The sequence below is a fragment of the Paraphaeosphaeria sporulosa genome (assembly GCF_001642045.1).
Source record: "Paraphaeosphaeria sporulosa strain AP3s5-JAC2a unplaced genomic scaffold CC84scaffold_3, whole genome shotgun sequence".
Classification (NCBI taxonomy): domain Eukaryota; kingdom Fungi; phylum Ascomycota; class Dothideomycetes; order Pleosporales; family Didymosphaeriaceae; genus Paraphaeosphaeria; species Paraphaeosphaeria sporulosa.
Window position 1 is genome coordinate 551036 of NW_017253362.1, and position 17842 is coordinate 568877.

General features: G+C 57.5%; 8 protein-coding genes across 8 annotated transcripts; 4 read left to right on the forward strand and 4 right to left on the reverse strand.

The window, feature by feature from the left end:
* Window positions 1-868: 868 nt before the first annotated feature.
* Window positions 869-3946, reverse strand: CC84DRAFT_1059252 (uncharacterized protein; the record flags this gene model as incomplete). The annotated part of the gene is made up of 2 exons (XM_018173566.1): window positions 869-2498; window positions 2802-3946. Coding segments are annotated over 2 exons (2775 nt in total), but the record flags the coding sequence as incomplete, so codon positions are not given.
* A 296-nt stretch (window positions 3947-4242) lies between these two features.
* On the reverse strand, window positions 4243-5350 carry CC84DRAFT_525855 (uncharacterized protein). The gene has a single exon (XM_018186634.1). It carries the CDS (start codon window positions 5124-5126, stop codon window positions 4398-4400), a length of 729 nt encoding a protein of 242 aa, XP_018038352.1. The 5' UTR covers window positions 5127-5350; the 3' UTR covers window positions 4243-4397.
* A 225-nt stretch (window positions 5351-5575) lies between these two features.
* CC84DRAFT_1087038 (ubiquitin-conjugating enzyme E2-16 kDa) lies at window positions 5576-6113 on the reverse strand (the record flags this gene model as incomplete). Its single annotated transcript, XM_018174184.1, has 2 exons — window positions 5576-5890; window positions 5943-6113. 2 exons carry the CDS (start codon window positions 6111-6113, stop codon window positions 5576-5578), a joined length of 486 nt encoding a protein of 161 aa, XP_018038353.1.
* A 1705-nt stretch (window positions 6114-7818) lies between these two features.
* CC84DRAFT_1185010 (uncharacterized protein) lies at window positions 7819-8743 on the forward strand (the record flags this gene model as incomplete). The annotated part of the gene is made up of 2 exons (XM_018180779.1): window positions 7819-8639; window positions 8716-8743. The coding sequence occupies 2 exons, from the start codon at window positions 7819-7821 to the stop codon at window positions 8741-8743; spliced, it is 849 nt and encodes a 282-aa protein (XP_018038354.1).
* An 842-nt stretch (window positions 8744-9585) lies between these two features.
* On the forward strand, window positions 9586-10366 carry CC84DRAFT_531791 (uncharacterized protein). The gene is made up of 3 exons (XM_018186638.1): window positions 9586-9665; window positions 9733-9849; window positions 9931-10366. The coding sequence occupies exons 2-3, from the start codon at window positions 9733-9735 to the stop codon at window positions 10153-10155; spliced, it is 342 nt and encodes a 113-aa protein (XP_018038355.1). The 5' UTR covers window positions 9586-9665; the 3' UTR covers window positions 10156-10366.
* A 413-nt stretch (window positions 10367-10779) lies between these two features.
* On the reverse strand, window positions 10780-13237 carry CC84DRAFT_527504 (uncharacterized protein). Its single transcript, XM_018186635.1, has 6 exons — window positions 12657-13237; window positions 12501-12599; window positions 12380-12447; window positions 11984-12330; window positions 11865-11934; window positions 10780-11814 (listed from the first exon to the last, which is right to left on the reverse strand). Exons 1-6 carry the CDS (start codon window positions 13001-13003, stop codon window positions 10970-10972), a joined length of 1776 nt encoding a protein of 591 aa, XP_018038356.1. The 5' UTR covers window positions 13004-13237; the 3' UTR covers window positions 10780-10969.
* A 1034-nt stretch (window positions 13238-14271) lies between these two features.
* CC84DRAFT_1162021 (uncharacterized protein) lies at window positions 14272-16688 on the forward strand. Its single transcript, XM_018177886.1, has 4 exons — window positions 14272-14549; window positions 14785-15362; window positions 15534-16001; window positions 16139-16688. The coding sequence occupies exons 1-4, from the start codon at window positions 14319-14321 to the stop codon at window positions 16386-16388; spliced, it is 1527 nt and encodes a 508-aa protein (XP_018038357.1). The 5' UTR covers window positions 14272-14318; the 3' UTR covers window positions 16389-16688.
* On the forward strand, window positions 16628-17834 carry CC84DRAFT_1162023 (putative xanthine-guanine phosphoribosyl transferase Xpt1). Its single transcript, XM_018177887.1, has 3 exons — window positions 16628-16712; window positions 17012-17118; window positions 17175-17834. Exons 1-3 carry the CDS (start codon window positions 16680-16682, stop codon window positions 17638-17640), a joined length of 606 nt encoding a protein of 201 aa, XP_018038358.1. The 5' UTR covers window positions 16628-16679; the 3' UTR covers window positions 17641-17834.
* Window positions 17835-17842: the final 8 nt, after the last annotated feature.

Sequence of the window (17842 nt, forward strand, 5' to 3'; positions counted from 1 at the left end):
CCACAATGCCTCTCTCGTCTGACTCACTGCACACCCGTCGTCGCATATACAGCCAGACTCTTGCGAGCCAGTTGATCAGGAACGACGCATATCATCCGACCCACCTCCGGTACCTTCACTCGCGCCCTCGCACGTACTGGGTCCTGTGCAAACACGCATCTGCTTCTCCGGCCACGCTTGCTGCACAAGCAGGAGTCCATCCCAGCATCTCTCTCCACTCGCCACGTACTGCCCGCCCGCACGCTCCAGAATGCCACAGCACGCATGGAGAACCCGCCCCACCCCCGCTATTATCATGATGTGAACACTGCGAAGCCTGGGACTGGGGTGTGATATCGTTCGTGCTGCGCGTCCTGCTATGATATTATAGATGTGCGAAGCGGGCAGGTCAGGGTAAGTCGTGGGAGTAAAAAAAAAAACCTCCGGACGCAAAGTGAACCACGTGAGTGACAAATGATCGTGAAATTCGTACATGTTCATCGCCAATGCGAAAACGCACGCGCACTGCTAGCTAGCTACAAGGGGTATATGCAACTCTATGGTACAAGAAGCCAAATGTCATCGTCTCCACCGCGCTCAAAGGAGATTTTTAGTGCAATGCTAGGAAGGAAGTCGCGCCCACCCAACATCACCGAGACGTCCGTCTGTCTCTAACTTTTCGAACAAGAACAAAAGAAAAGAACAGCGAAAAAAAAGAGGAGTGATAGAAAAAAAAAAAGGCAGCGGGAGCGGGAGCGGTAAGCAACCAAAAAAAAAACGGCCGTCCCAGCTGCGCAATGGATGCGTCCCAAAGAATAAACAAGGAATGAAAACTCCAGCGCAATGCCGCTCTCAACTTGACCAGTCTTCACTCCATATACGTCTTTTCCCTTTTCCTCAGGAATCTCTTGCTCGCGCGGCGCCGCAGCCCACCGAGCCCTTTCTTCCCCTCTTCGTCACCGCCCGCTGTATCTGGCCGCGGGACAATGGCCTGCGGACCGGGCCTCTTCCGCTGGCTTGCGGAGCGCTCGTTCTGCTCGCGCCAGAACTGCCGCTTCTGGTCGATGACGTTCTGCGTGAGGCTGCCGAAGCCCTTCTTGACAAATGCGATGTCATGGAGAGTATTTACGTCCAGGCAGCGGCGCGGTAGGTTCTGCACGGCCATAAAGAGCTCGCCGTCGCCGGGGCGGTACTTGCGGATCTCACCTTCGCCAAGCTTGAAGACGGCGAGGGCGTAGCGGTACAGGGCGCGCGGGCCTTCGTAGAGGAAGGCGTCCCAGACACGGAGAACAGTCTCGATGGGAAGGACCCCGATGAAGACGCTCATGAACCAGGATGTGCACGAAAGCGCGACGGTCGGCTGCCGCTGAAACTTGGATTCGGGATGCGCTTTGGAGCCGAGGCCGCTGTTGACAATGTCCGTGTCGTTGATCGAAGCCCAAACTTTGGGTAGGTAGTCGCGTATCAACATCATCAAGACGTTGACCTCGGTGTTGGCGAGGTTCCGGGCGTGTGCCCCGGGAAGATGATTTTGGGTGATGATTGTCAGCAGGATAAAGGCTCGCTCGGTATCCTGCTTCAAGAAGAGAAGCAATAGTCCTGCAATGAAATTCAAGGATTGGCAATACCCAATACCGGGGTTGTGCAAGGCGAACGCAGATAGGACCTCGCGGAGGTCTCGAACCATCGATGGCTCATCGTCACCTCCGTCGCTGAATCGCGCTGACTTCAGATCGGGTCGGAAGTGGATGTTATCAGGAAACGTCCTATCGAGATCCCGTTCGATGGCCTCACGATCGTCTTTGTTGAGTTCACCGTTCTCGACCCGAGCGACCAGGGACCGATAGAGTCCCGCCATCTGTCGTGATTTGTACTGTGCGCCGGAATAGAACCACCACATCTCTCCGCGCCACTCTGGTGGGTAGCCTTTCCGGGCGTAGCGCTTGACCTTGTCGCATGCTTCTGGGAATTCCGTGGGGTTCTTGGTCGATAGTCCGGACTTTTTCATCAAAGCGGTCCACTTGTTCGACCTGCGCGTGATGTAGTCCTCATACTTCGGGTGCCATGCGTTGTATTCTTGCACGCTGATCTTGTCGGAGGCCTTCTTAAAACCATAGCGATCTCGCTCTACACCTATAGCCGCTGACTTCTTTAATCCCGCCGAAGGTCTGGCATGGGGCTTGTTCGTGCCGAAGTTGGTAGTCATGGACTTGCTGGGTGGCGCAGGTTTGAAGCTGCTGAGGTCGAATAACGTGCTCTTGCGATCAAAGATGCTCGTGGACGCGCGGCGAGGGAAGGCCTCGTCTTCATCCACCTCGGGCAACGGGGAAGATCTTTTGGGTGGAGAAGTGGTCGAGGCCTCAGTAAGCGCACGCAGTGCAGCGCTCGGTCCTCTAGAGTGCCGCTTTGCGTAGCCCTCGAACTCTGCCCAGTCTTGCCGCGACAGTCGCGATTTACTCCGAGGGATTTGGGGCAGGCTGGCAAGTTCTTTATGAATCTCTTGCATCTTGTGGTTATCGCTGCTCACCTTGGTCGACAGGCGGGGCCGGGCCAAGATTTTGCTCCTACGTTCTGCAGCTATTGTAGACGTCCGTCGGGGCAATTCTTCGCTTGACCGCTGCATGGCCATGTCGATCGTCTGCAATTGGCGTTCACGGTCCTCGTTGGTCGTTGTGCGATCCAACTGGAATGTACTCGGGTCCGCGTGTGGTGGGTGAGAGCTGACCTGGTCATCCTTCGGAGCAGTTTGATTCTCCTGTGCGCCTTCGGTCGTCGAGGCATTGAGCGAATCGAGATTCATGTGTATGGGCTGAGATATCGACGAGTGGTTTTGAGAGCTTCCCCGTGAGTTTCGCTCGGTAATCTTTGAGAGCTCTCTATTGTGTGAATTAGTGTGCGCGAGCTGCTCATGAACGGGAGCATATGATGATGTTGGGCGACTGATGTCCTGCGAGTAATTAGACGAGCGATCATTGTGCCCGGCGTCCGAGTCCTGCGTCGATGAGCCACGGTCGCCAACATTATCTCCGCGGAGAGGCTCGGAGTCCATGTCCTCGGGCTCGTCAAAGTAGGCGTCAATCACGTCCTCGACTGAGCTCATGATGTCTTCCTCGTCGGGCGAGATACTGGTCGGAAGGGTATCGGTTGATAGATCGCGCTCCTCAGACTGGTCCCTGGAATAGGTGCTAGCCCTGTTATCACTGCTCACAATAGAGCTCCTGCCTGTAGCGACACTGCTTCGTTCCGTGCCACTCTGTTCCATAAAACTGGATGCATTCGTCCATCCTGACCGAACACTAGCTCGTGACTCTTCGCCACGGAGCAGACGCGGAGGGAACTGATCGTTGTGGGACCAGTTCAGCCCGCCACGGTCGGGTTTGTAGGCTCCGGATGGGTTCGATCGATTGCTAGCTCTGATGGGACCATAGTCTGGTATGGACGTGGCGGATCGCAGCGGTGGGTAATTTTGTTGATAGCTGGCAATGCTGGTTTGCGTCGATGTGGTCATGCCACGGTTCCTCTGCTGTGTCCGTGACCAGGGCACTTCGTCTGCAAAGGGATCTGACCCATTGGCGTGAACGGGGTTGCTGGCAAGCGGGTTGAACAAGGATCGAGGATCGCTCGTCACGCTCTGGTTGCTGACCTGGCGCATGACTGGAGGGAACGTCGGCGACTGGGGCTGTTCTGCCCGTGGGTATCCGTTGTTCAGAGGCGACGACAAGGCAGCATGGCGGAGCAGGGACGGCGTTCGTGATCGAGCAGCGTACTTGGGCGAGGCCAGTGGTGGCAGCGGCGGGCTTGCTGTAGGCGACGGGCTATATACAGGTCGTTCGTAGGCGGGTGCAACAGCTACGTCCATCTGAAGCTGGGCGGGCTGGCGGGAGCGTCCAGAGCCAAAGCCTTTGCGGACAGACTGGTGGGCATATGGATGGTTAGAGGGCTGCGGCGAGGCAGGCGGAGTGTATTCGGCGTTTGAGCCTGGCGGGCGGTAGGGCAGGTACTGGTACTGCTGTCTCGAGACGCTGACAGGGGTGTCCGACCTGGTCCCCGTGTCGGCAGTGGGAGCCCATGCACGAGGGCTAGTGGGCGGTGGTGGAGGCTCACTCATTTCGAGCGGCAGGCCTGGAGAATGTGACAGCAGGTGTGGAGAATTGCCTCATTCGGCCGGGCGAAGAATGTCTCGGGGGTGCCGTCTGTGTGCATCAACATGTCGGGGTCCACGCAGGCGGAGATGCGGCGGGCGGTGCAGACAGGCGGCGGTGGAGTGGTGGAGGCGGAAGTGCGGTGCAGCCCAGCTACGGCTGCAGAGTTCGCGTGTGAATGGGGTGGAGCACAGCGCCAACGAAGCGCGGTGGTGAGGAAACGGGCAGGTGGGCGGCGCGCAGGCCCATGGGCGTGGGCAGTGCAGGCGCCGCGGGCTACAGAATCAAAGCGTAAGGAATGAAAGCGACGGCGTCTGGCGCAGCAGTCGGAGCAAAGGGGCGCCGTGGCCGCGCTGGCACAGGAATCGTCGGGTGGAAAGGAAAGGATGTTGGTGAGAAGCCAAGCGGTTCCACCAGCGGTATTAACTTTTGGGGGCTCGGGCGGAGCGCATTCCAACGGGGCCGTCCAACGACCACAGTCGCGGGAGCGATGCTGCCTCCCGGCCAATCGACTGTGTACGGCCGGGCCTGCAGTGAGCCGCTCTCTGCGCCGGCTGCGTTCTCGAATCTTGTCCCGTCGTCTCCTTTCGACAAGCGCCCGCTGCAACGATGGCGCCTTGCCCGACGCGGTTGTGTGGTAAACAACACCACGCGATCCAACGCGCCGCTGCTAGTGGCACAGCACTTCTCCAGCTTTCCCACGCAGCTGCTCCAGAAGCAAACAGTGGTGCAGCACAGAGCGTCGCCAGCCCCCGTGTCCGCAACTGACACGCTGCACCTGTCAGTCATGGTGTTGCTCACGCATTGCGTGGCCGCTGTTTCAGGGGCGTGCCCGTCCGCGTCTCGCTCACGACACACGATGCTCCTGGCATCCTGCTCGGGCACCACCAACGCGAGGAGGAATCCACCGTGTGTAGCTGACTCGGCAAATTGCGCCGGCCAAGTAGTCGCCGCTTGCAAGACTTGACAGTCGGGCTGGCAGGCCGGGCTGCTGTTAAATTGCATACGAAGAGAGCTCGCCTGCGGCACGCCTCCCCCGCGAGCTGTGCTCTGCTCCGTTAACTAGATGCGGCAACGCCAACTACATGTCACGACTAAGCACTGGCGCTGTTCCGTCAGCATCCTGGGAGCATCCGTCTGCGAATCGCTCCATCACCCGCTGCATCGCAAACATGACGACATAGCGAGCTTGATCGTCGTCGTGCGTTGCTTTGTTAACCCCGAGGTACACCTCGGTCGGTATATTGCTCCGCCTAGATGCTCACGCTACAGCGGTCATGGCATGCCAAAGCTCCTTGTACACATCATATTCTTGCCTCGTCGTTCCAGTCGCCAGCCGTGACCCATCAAATGCAAATTTCGCCGGACGCCTTGTATGCGCAGATGCCAGCTGACGCGCCTCACAAAGAATGCTCACCAACAACAACTCCTCATGGTGACGTCTCTTCCCGACCTTACTTCGCATACCGCTTCACCCAGTCCTTGGCGTTCTTCTCGAACTCCTTGCGGTTCTCCTTATATTCGTTTCCAATCGACGGCTCGATTGCATCGTCGATGTTGGGCTCAACCATCAGTGACTGGATCAGGCGCAGCACGGCAACCACCTTGTTCGGCGGCTTCCACTCATCGGGCCGAAGCAAGCCAAGGCACATGGAGCCTTTGTCGTCGTTGCTCACGTTGGGGTGGTAGATTTTCGTCCTGAAGCTGACGACCGGGGGCTTGAACGGGTATTCGTTGGGGAAAATGATCTCGAGCTTGAAGTGGCCGCCCTGCAGCACGATTAGCAGACATTCCTAACTGATCTGCGCAGCCGATACGTACCGCATACACAGAGCCCTCCGGCCCATCCATCAGGACCTCCCATTTGGTCATGTTCTGCTCGTCGAAGTTGATCTTCATGCCCGCAGGCGTCTCCTTCATGCACTCTGTGTACTCCTGCACCCCAGTCAGCTTCTGTATGCGCAAGCCAATTCCGGGGTATCCATGTGCCATACCTTCATGATCCTCTTCTTCGCGCTGGCGCTCATTGTGGCGGTTGATCACGAAGTGGCGGATGCGTATTTCGGGTTTGGGTGCGTTTACGGAATGGACTGAGGCGGCGCGCTTTAATATTGTGTGTTCAGCCGCAGTCACAGGGTGCGCAAGAATTTCTTCGCCGGCAAAGTCTGGAGGTGAGGTGAAAGATGTCTGGAGCGGTCCAGGAGAGGAGCAACGCGCGCGGCAGGTGTTGAGGTTGCTGCGGGAGTGACCGTGGTGGGCTTGGTGGGGTCAAATGTGCCGTAAACGTCCAGACCCAGCACTGTCGCCTTGCGCTTGACTTGAAATGTCTCACCACGTCTGTGTTGATTGAATAAAGGCTGGCAACCTCTAGGCAGCGTTGCTAGGTTGATTGATCGCAGCGAATGAATTTTCCCCCAGGCTGCCATTTATGACACCGTCACACATAGCAAACGACTGGCGCCAGCCAATTAGCCATTAGCGGACTACCTGAGCTCACAGTGCTCGCGCGAGCTTACACTGGCACCCTCTCCATTCAAGTGCTTCATTCATCAGACATATTTAAAACACAAACCCAGAGTCACTGCGCTACTCTAGTATACCATCTTTCCTCAAGCATGATGGCCACAAGTGCAACAGCGCGGCAACACGTGCTCCCCACGTCCCCCAACGCTCTTTCCTTCTAGACCAGCTGCCAGCGCATTATACCTATGTACACCTGGATATGCTAAGCAGCACGCTTCCTCCACTTCTCTCCTGACTTCCAGACTCCAGACTCGGCTACTTATCAATCCGGGCGGTGTGGACAATGGCTACGCTACGACGTGGCAGAAACTCGAGAACAGCGAAGAGTAACACCCACCTGCCGAAACACAACACCGTCGATGTATGTTAGCAGCCTTGCTGTCATCTCCCAGTACAAGGCCTCAGCGCCTGAACTCCGATGCATTCAGGTCCATCGCCTGGTCTCTGAGTCACGAGGCTGAACGCCGGTGGAGGCCGCCCTTCCGTATGGGCCATTGCTCCGCTTGCTGGTCACACGGCGTGACGGCGCGTAGCTTGACGCGTGTATGGCTCTGGTACAATCGTTATTTGAGCAGCGTCAACATTCGACAGCAAGGTTGCGAACACCGATGTTCGCACTGGAGGCTCCTGGGAAAAGGCCCGACGACGTCAGCCCTCGTGCTGTGTTGTCGCCTACGCAGGTTTGCAGGGATACCGCGTCTTACCAAAACCCAAATTCCAAGTCTTTCCACCTTGTCTACGCGGTCGAATGAAGAGCCACAGGAAATCCCCTCGTGTTCCTCTGTTGTCCACTCAGACGGCACTTGTAGAGCCATTGACGAATCGCAGCATGCAACATGCAGGCACTGCCTGCCCGCTTATCAACAGGCTGCAGGGAGTCTGACTTGGCGCTGTATATAACAAGGCTGGCTATTCCCCCACCGCCTGTCCGTACGCCTCTCGACAAGACCCATAGAGCCCGACAACCAACGTGTGCTTATCGTCACCAAGCGTGACGACAACACACAGAGCCACTTCGGATTTCTCAGCACTTTCTCCCGCAAAGTCGCGTTAAATCTGAAGGGCTTCCGGAGCTCTCCCTCACACGCTGCGTCACACTAACCTGTCCACTCTTTACCATACCCTTCGTCGCTCGCTCCGTCGCTCGCTGAACCGATACCGCTCTTCGCCCAACATGTTCGGAAAACGCTCTTTTGCTAGTTCAAAGGACCGTTCGGGCAAGATTACCAAACAGCCGAAGAGGTCGTTTCGCGATGACTCCCGACAGAAACAGCGCATCGTCGACAAGATGGAGTCCGTCCGCATGGACAGTCCGATGATGGAGCAGGTGTCGCCCAGCCTCACCTCTGCCATCGTCACGATTGTCATCGGCCCGGAACAGCGCCTGTTTGCTGCACACGAAGACGTCCTCTGCCACTCCCCGTACTTCGCCGAAGCGTTGCGGGGCCAGTTCTTCGAGAGCACAAACCGACGCATCGACCTGCCAACGGAGGAGCCCGAAGTCTTTTCCTGTATTCTCGAGTATCTCTACAAGGGCGACTACTACCCGCGCTTGGTCCACGACAAGCGCCGCCAGACCTGGATGCTCGAAGGTGCAGTGTCAAGCCCGGACCCAAACAAAGGCGACCGCGTGGCCGCGGTAGAGCCAACCTTTTTTCACGCCGGCGTAGGCGACATCATTCTCCGCGACACAGCCGTGTATTGCGCCGCAGATCGGTACGGTCTCGAAGAGCTCAAGAAGCTCTCCTTGCGCAAGCAGGGCCTGCAGAGCGGGATCGAGGTCGGCACCATCCTGCGAAGCGCACGGTATGCCTACGAGAACACGCCGGACAGTGACTCGCGGCTGCGCGCTCATTACCTCGCGCTCATCATCCGTAGCCGGAAAACCTTCAAGCGTAGTGGAACCATGCAGATGGAAATGGAGATGGGGGGAAAACTGTTCTTTGACTTGTTCGTCGCGATGTGTAACCATGTCGATGATATCGTGGATGCGAGGTACGCCTCTCCTTCCTTTGCCTCACTGGAGCATCCACATGTGATAACAAAGCACCCGCTAACGTGATATTCCTAGCAATGCTCGCACCCCAAAGACCATCTGAAGGTTACGCCCGCGCACGCCTCGCCATCGAGCACGCACACCCCACGGCACTCTCACATCCCTACTCTCGCGCGCAATCAGACTGACAACCAAGCAACGCCCACGAAATGCGGTGTCGCCCGCGCACTCTCTCCTCACAAAACACAAAACCCCCGCAAAAAAAAACCCATCGGATTGATCGGATTGGATTGACTCCCCTCCTGGCGTTCATAGCCGCCCGCCCCAGACTGGCCTCCTAAATCCCCGGCGCGGCTGGATATCGTACTGTACTCGTCTCTGCGCTTTGCCTTTCCGTGGCGTTTTGTGTTGAAATACTCACCCTCATCTGGTTTCCTCTTTCCGCGCGCTCCATCTCTCCATACCTCATACATCCTGCAGCGTTATACCAGAAATAGCACCCCCTCCTGCCGAGCCAGGAGAGTACAGTCCGACGACACACACGCGAAACTGCGTTTCCTTTGTTTTGTTGCGCTTGGTGCTTCTTGTTGTTGTAGGTGTAGGTATGACAGATGGACTTGCGGGACGGACGAGGGACACTGATTCTCTGTTTCTTATCTGGTGCATGGTTCTGCGGTGGTTGCGGGCCCGCTTTTACTAGTAGGAGCCTTGAGGGCTGCGAACGGGGCGGTGTTTTTCGCAGCTGGGATGCTTGGAGGATATGCAACGGTGGATGATGACAGCGGAAGCTGCTTTAGCGCGCGATGTAATGTGATACAAGGTCGCCGCTATGAGAGGGAGCTCTACTTTGGTGAAGTGAAGTGAAATGAAGTGACTTGTGCTGAGCAACATCCATCTCAGGAGACAAGCATCACGCTGCAGATCCGTCTTCTTCCGACATAGAACCTAGAGCCATACAAGTCTAAGTTCTGTACACCTACAGAGAAGTTTCGTGCGGTCCCCTGTGCTCAACAGCGTTTCCATAAGTATGATGATACGACGACAACAATCTGTCTCCCGGTAGAGGCAGAACTGATGTAACCTATTGACCAGATGCCCACATCGCACCTTCCCCCCGGCCTTCACACCAGAAGCCCAAGGAGACGTCCACCGAATCGCCATCATGCCAGACCTCCCGCTTCAGCGCCGCATGGGCAAAGGCAACCACAGGTACATGCCACACGCTCCTCGCACAGCCCCCCCATCCCGTCACCATCCCTCCCCTCCACCTCTCACCAACCGACGACCCAGCCAGCACCCTCGAACCGACGCCCGTGCTGCATCGTGAGATCTCGCGGATCCGTGGCCTCCGCCATCGCTGCGCTCGCCGAGCCGGCTCAACGTGCTTCGGCCTTGCTCCCTCGTCGCCATCGCCCCGATTCGGCGCTCCGTTCCCTACACCATCCCTACCCACCCCATCCCATCGCGGCCTATCGACCCCAGGATCCAAGACCCCACCGGCCCGACTCGGTGTGATTCGGCGGCATGCGACTCAGCATCCCGGGCGCGCGTCGGAGGCGCATCCAGCAATGCGATTTCGAGCGTCGCATGGCAAACCCAATCCCGCGACTGGTGCGGGTCGGCATTGTGATCCTTCGGTTCGGGGAGAATGCTCGGATGGGAGGTAGCGCGGATGCGACTACACAGGTTGGTGAGGGATGTTGTCCGTGGCATAACGCGAGGTATGGGCGGCGAGCAGGCGAGCAGGCAAGCAGGCAGGCACAATCCGAGTGTTTGAGACAAAGTAGTTGCACAGCACAAAGAAGAAGCGCGTACGCCTCAGCCTATAAGTTTTCCTTCCTACATACCACCCATGGCGATGCATATACGCAAAGCCCATGCATCCATCCAAGCAGAAAGCGACCAAGATCCCGCAGCGCGTACGCCACTTGGCTCAATTACACAAGATGAAGGAAAAGGCTAGACAGCAGTGGATGCTCGCAAACAGACATCGACAGTTCGTTACTTTGGGTCAATGGGCGAGCCAAGGAATACAAGAAGATACGATACGGGAGGAAAAGGGTATGTGTCCCGGGCGCGGGCAGCCTGCTACAGTAGGAACTTTCTTTCCGTCGAGGAAACGCATCCGCCACGCCGTACGAGGCGGCATGTGACGCAGCTTTGAAAATGACAACGAAAAGCATATATGGAAACGCGACGTCAGTATCGGCAGAAAAGATCAAATGAAATGTCCGCATGACCGCCAACATGCAAATAGCGGAAACGTAGCGGGATATCGCAGGCCGAAGCCGTATGTGCGGTACTGTTACATGGTAGATATGTCGTAGGATCATTGCATTCGCTTTCGCTTGCGTGCTTCGTCGGGGTCGTCTTCGTCCGCTCGCTCTTGGGTATCTGCAGGGTTAAGGAGGGAATGTACATTCGACGCCATGCTTGAACGACGCGTAGGTGGGCCGGGGGTGTCTAGGCCTTTGAAGGGGTACCGGGCGCCGGGGAGAGACCAGCTGCTGTCTGCACTTAATGTCGAGGGCGTGGTGTCACTCGTCAGAGGAGGAGTGTTCTGACGAGAGTTCTGCTGGCGTGGTCCGCGGGGTAGCTGGTAGGATTCTAAAGCGTTACGGAGCTGTTGGTCCTCACCTCCGATAGGCGTTCGATGAGGCGAGGAGGGCCATTGAGTTGAATTCTGCCCAGACGCGTATGGTGACTGCGAGGGGGGTTGCGGAGGCCAGCCGTGCGTACGTATATCTGCCGAGGTGTGCCGCCTATAGAGGTTGTAAGGCGGGGATGAGCTAGCCCCCAGATTACTTCCCAGTGTACTGCCGGGATGCTGGATTGACGGTGGAGGCGGTGGGGGTGGCTGGTGAGTCACTGGGGTCCTGGCTGATGATGGAGAGTAATTACCCGTGCCAATTGAGCCGTAACGGCGCGGAGAAATCGCGAGATGTGCCGGGACCGGAGGTTTAAATGGCTGTGCTTGGCGCGAAGGCAGACCTGCCAGAGAGCCTCGTCGCGATTCGGGCCCGTTGTCCTGCGGCATCTGTCGTGGGGACAGAGGAGCTTGGCTGTTGTCTAGCTGCATGAAGAACGGTTGTCGAGCAGAGAGGGGCTCCTCTGGGCCCTCGAGCACGCGCAACATTTCGGACTGGCGGGAAATCTCGCGCTGCATCGAATAGGCTAGCAGTGGTCAGTTGACGTTGAGATAGAGTATAGGCAAAAGTACGTACCGTCCTTGTACACTTGATTCTCCGGGTCTGGTATTAAGGCCATGATATAATTCGTCAGATCATGGTTCCACTGTTTCGCAAGTCAGCTGGAGCGAATCGGATCGGGCCAAGAGACGGACCTGCTGGCATTTGAGCATGTTGTCCATGAGGATGGTGTTCTTCTGGCTGAGGTAGGCGCAGCTATCCTCTGAGCGCTGCATACGAGCATGCATATCGTACAGGCCGTGTTCCAGCGCTGCGAGTCGTGATTCGACGGGATCAGGCATGGACTCGGTCGGAGGACCAGCCGGCGGACCAGAAGGGACTTTAGGCGTGGAAAACGAATCGCGGTGGATGAGCGCGTGCCTCGAGGCGCGGCGCTTGATCTCCCGCAGGCCCACCAGATCGCCGCGTTTGAAGTTGCCGTTGCCGTGCTTGAACTCCCACAGAGGAGAGTCGGGCGAGCCAGTGTGGAACACATCGCTCACTGGAGGCTGTCAGCCATGATCCATAGTACCAATATTGGGGGTGCTCGCCTTTATGAAAGCCATACATGTTCAATTGGCGGACGAATGAGGAAATATTAGTGTGCTTGAAGTACGATCTACGAGCCCGGTTAGGTATATTAAAAGCGGTCAAAGCTCCCGATGCACGTACGACAAAACTTTGGAGAAGTCGCTTGACGGAGACATGACAAAGCTCTCGTTGGTGCTAGACCACGAAATAAGGTGCTGGATGCTCTGGTCTTCGAGCATGCTGCGGTTGGGTCAGCTTGGGGGTGCAGAGGCGCGGGCAATGCCTGGGGAGGCTCACTTGTATAGCTTGTGGATGAAGGCAGTCTGCACGACCTTGGGTTGCTGAGCAGCGGCGGCGGCTCCCACGGGCGCAGGATTGCCATTGCCGTTGGGCATCTTGGCCTCTGCGTCTCCGTTTGTGTGCTGCTCTTGATGCGCGCTGCTGCGATCGGCCACGGGGCCGTTGAGCATGGGCGGGCCCATGGTGGGGAGGGTGGAGGGGGTGATGTCCATGGGGTCCCGCGGCGGCGTGAGATGCGACGAGCCGGTGGAGGAGGGCAATATGGGTATGGACTTGTGCAGTGCTTGGTGGTGGTGCGGGTCGGCGGCGAAGGGACTTCGGCGGGCTTCCGCGACAGAAGCCATGGCTGCGCTCGGCGGCGTGCGCGTGCGAGTCGTTGTCGTGGAAATGATGGGCTACCAAGGGGAGGCAGCGCAGCACTCTCTCTCTCTCTCTCTCTCTCTCTCTCTGTCGACCCGCACAGATCAGACAGAGGACTGCGGCCGCAGCGGAGGATCCAGCGGCGGCAGAGGTTCAAGATGTCAGAGCAGTCTCAATGCAGCGGGCATGCCACGGGGTGCAGATTAGGGGCAGGCGTGCGACGGCAGCTCTCAAGCTTCACGGCGGGAGCGGAACGGTTCTGGCGGGCGGCGGGCCGCGTGGTGGCAGGACACAGCTCTTTTTAGGGGGATGCGCGGGCGTTGCAGGTCGAAGCAGCGCAGAGGCCTGGTCGTCGGATCAGGCAAGGCCGTGGCTATGTGGCCAGGAAGACCCAGGAGAAGGCGATCCTTTGCAGGTGCTGGGTGCAGGGCAGCTGCGATGCGCCGTGCAGCTCAGACGAGAGGAGGAGCGGCCGATTTGGGACGACCACAGGGACCCGCGGCGGTGGAGTGTCGCAGGCACCGGCGCCGGCACAGACCACACAGCACGAGAGGGGCGTGGAGCTTGCGCAATGATGCTCCTGGCAGGGCAGGGCGGCCGGGGAAGAGGGAGCACGTCGGCAGCGCGTCCTGGGGCTCTTGCACGGGTGCACGAGCTGCGAGGAGGACCAGACTGTGCTTTGCTGGGAAGCCGGGTGCGTGAGGCGGCCCAGGGCTAGAAAAAGGCGACGGAACTGTGCAGAGCCAGTTCCCACGAGCCTGCTGTTGGGTCAAGCCGTCGAGCGCCCGCGCACGCTTGCTCTTGGAACGGCCTGACTGCCGTTGCGGGCTCCACCACGCAGCGGATGGATGGTCGCGTTTCCCACAGCCGTCCGCCTGGGGACTCTCTGCCGAGCAACCCTGGCCCAGCACTGGCCGCTGAAACCGCCGCCAGCCTCGAGGGCACCGACGCTCGTCTCGCGACACTCTGACTCTGCGCGTCTCGCAGCCCCCGCGCGCCATGCAGCGCCATGCCGCGCGCCGTCCAAGCATTCATCTGGAAGGTGCTTGCACCCGGACGCACGAGACCCTTGCTGCTCGCCGCCTTCTCGAACACGAGCGCGCGCCGCCGACGAGCGAGAATTCCCGGCGCCGGAGACGGCCCAGGGCATGGCGCAACCTTCTCCAGCGTGCCTCGTCCATCTGCAGCGATCGTCCGCTGCTGTGCCGATCTCGCTAGCGCACGGGCCACCCGCTGCTTGCCCACTGACTGATTCACCTCGACGCGAGTCGGAGCGCTGATGGCCGTCCGGTCCTCGCCATGGCCACGCCCGCCTTTGTCGACGCCTTCAGGGCCCTACAGACGTCGACCGCCCGCGCACACGCTATTGCGGCCCTTGCCCACGAGCTCTCGCCCTACGAGTGGCGCCAGCTCCAGGCCTTGGTCGACGCCAGATCCTTCCACTTTGACATCGTGGGAACTTTGCCCGCCGAGCTCGTATTCCACATCTTCTCCTATCTCGACATCTCGACCCCGTTTCGCCTCCAAACTGTAAGTTGTGCAGCGCAACGCAAACGCCGTGCTCTACAACACTAGCTGGTGCGGGCCTACCTGTACCTGCATGCCCATTGATGGGTCTTGATTCAGCCGGTCGGAGCCGAGTCACATGCTGTCTCCAGGTTTATGCGACAGCCCTAGGCTGAGATGCTTTTGATCAGCACCGCAGCTGGAGTAGTTGTCCACGGCTAGTCTGGGCTTCTGCACGCTGCTAACACTGCTGACCTAGGTCTCCCGCCGCTGGTATAGTCTGCTACGAAGCACAGACCTGTTGAAGCCCGCTTTGAGAAGATGGTACGACAATACACTCCCACTTGAAGATGCCAGCTATGAAGACTGCCTTCAAAGAGCCCATAGTATTCACAGGTTCCGAACGGGACGGCCTATCGAGGTCGCCGCCACAAAGCCCGCTCCTGAATCCTCTAAACGTATCGCTCTGTCAGAAGACTTTTTCATCCATGTCCCTTATCCTTATCGTCAGGTGCGTCTGACGAATCTTCGCACTGGTGAAGACTGGAGAATGGCAACCGAGGGTCGAGAGCTGATTGACAGGATCTACGCTTCTAACGAGCTCATTGCATTCTGGAATCAAGCACAAACTTGCTACATATTTGATTATTTCGCCAGGCAGAGGGCTAAACTTCGACTGCCGCCGTCAATGAACAAGTTCCGCGGATGTCGGGAGCGGACCTTTATCTGCGGCGGTATTTTGAATCAGCACATCGAGTTGTACCTGTGGGACCTGGACTCGCAGAAGGGCAGAACACTGCGATTGGATCAGCCACCGCTCGACTCTGCTATAACTAGGTATGTTCACTTGCTGGGTCTTTCGCCCCGACAACATCTACAACTGCAACCTGGGAATGTCTGGGCGCCATGTCCATGCAAGATGCAGCGACTACAACAAAACCCGGCAAAGACAGAACTGCCATCAGTGATAGCCATATATGCCTCCCTTATCCATGCTGACCTCTATAGCCCCCAATGTTTAGACATCCAGTTGCTCCCTAATCCCAGCTCCAAGACTTTTACCCTCTTCTCTACAAAGACGTGCGAAGCTAGATGGTGTGGGCACCAAGTCGACAGCATGTCTATTGATTACTATGTCATCACGTTTGACGGCCAACTGGTGCAACAAAACAAATTTGTCATCCCACTCACGGCCGAGATCACTGAATTAGCAGGGGCTTCGATTACCAGCATCCACCCTATCGACCGAAAAGGCGGCTATCGCATTAGTGTATTCTGCCGCTACAACCACAATGGTTTTACTCATATGTTCAACTTCGACGAAAGTATCCAAGCATTTAGCATGCCGGAGCAGCAAACGCGTTCTGCAGAAGACGTGCGAACTGCTTGGTGGAAGGACTCCTTTTATCAGATCCATGTACGTGAGACTGTACAGACCAAGAGCATGAGCTTTTACTTCGACCACATTGGGATAAGGTGTGTTTGCCCCTACCAGAGTGAGAACTGTCATCACTGTTTACTTCATGGATGCATATCTTAGCGACGTCTCACTACTCTCGTTACTGCTCTAGCACAGCAACCACGATACAAAAGCCATTTCTCACACACAGCAGTGGACAAGACCCCAAGAGAACTTTATGTTTTCAGGACAGCGCTTCACTTGATGACATGGACGGCGGCACAGACATAGCGGTCTTGCTCAACGATAGATTTGCGGTAGTTCAGGCGTTCAAGAGACTGTATGTGTTCTCCTTTGCGGTGGAAGCGAAGACCGCCAACGTCGGGACAGCAGAGGAATCAGGACTGGAGAACGAGCAGATGGGGGATCATGTACTCTGGACGGTAACAAGTAACACGCGGTAGTCCACTGCCTGGTCTACACATATTTGGTACAATCTAAAAGACTTATGGAAGGTAGCGGTCAGCCAAACGCAAGTACGAGCACCGTACGCTGTGCACAGACTAGCACAGCATTGGTTACCCTCACAAAATTCCCCCGCGCTAAGCGCTTTCGGGCGGGTGCGGGGGGCCGTCCACCAGACCGCGGCAGCCTCCGAATCTTTTTCCTGTTGACTCTCAAACCCGACAAGAAAATTTCGAGAGCTCCCATAACCTTTTCCGCGCTCTTCGCCTGCCCCTCGCCGTTCCGACATCATGGTTGAGAAGATCTACGTAACATACAACCAGGTACGTGCAGCTTTCCGTCTCCGATTGTGCACTCTTGAAACCGCACGAGCATGGTGCATGCAGCTGCGAGTACTGCTGCGGTACCTATATGCGCGCTTCCCAGCGCCCGGAAGGCTGCTGTGCCGAGTGAGCGCATTATAGGTACAGCGCATCTTCTACTGACGGCGCGTCATCTGCAGCTCTGCGGCGCCCTGCTCTTCTATATTCACCTCATTATTCTTCCTTTTTATCCGATCCTTGGTCACCTTACCATGCGCCTAGCATTGCAACGTGTAGACTGACAACACCCTCGCTTCTAGGTGCACAAGCTGTGCCAGAACTCGGCCCAGCGCATCCTAGATGACTTCAAGCCGCAGCTCATGGTCGCCATCGGCGGCGGCGGCTACGTACCCGCGCGCATCCTGCGGTTTGTCTCTCCTCCGCCCGGCAGCCACCTAACCTAATCTAATCTCCGTCTACCAGATCCTTCCTCAAGACGCCCGGCTCTCCCAACATCCCCATCCAAGCCATCGGCCTCTCCCTCTACGAAACCCTCGGCACCGACCCCGTCGAGCAGCCCGGCACAAAAGTAACCCGCACACAATGGCTCGACCTCTCCTCGCTCGAGATGGCCAACCTCATCGGCAAAGACATCCTGATCGTGGACGAGGTCGACGACACGCGGACGACGCTCGAGTACGCCGTCAAGGAGCTTGAGAAGGACGTGCTGGAGGCGCAGAAGAAGCTCGGCCGAGAGGGCGAGAAGACGCGCTTCAGCATATTCGTGCTGCACAACAAGGACAAGGCGAAGAAGGGCGTGCTGCCCGAGGATGTGGTGCAGGGACGGTATCTCGCTGCCGAGACGGTGGGGGATGAGTGGATCTGCTATCCATGGGAGGCGCGGGACATCGATGAGCATGATGCTTCGTCCAAGGCGCAGGAGAAGTAAGTGCGTGTGGGAGTAGCAGGTTGGGATTGGATACGGTGTTACACGAAAAGGGAGCATGGGAACGTGCATTTGGTGGGATTTACGGAGTTAGAGAGTGTTTGCATGCCATATAGCAGGCCGAGGGCGCCCATCGAGCATTCACGATACACACGAAAGACAAGAAAGTCGTTCACACAATCATATCAACGAACTGATCTGTGCG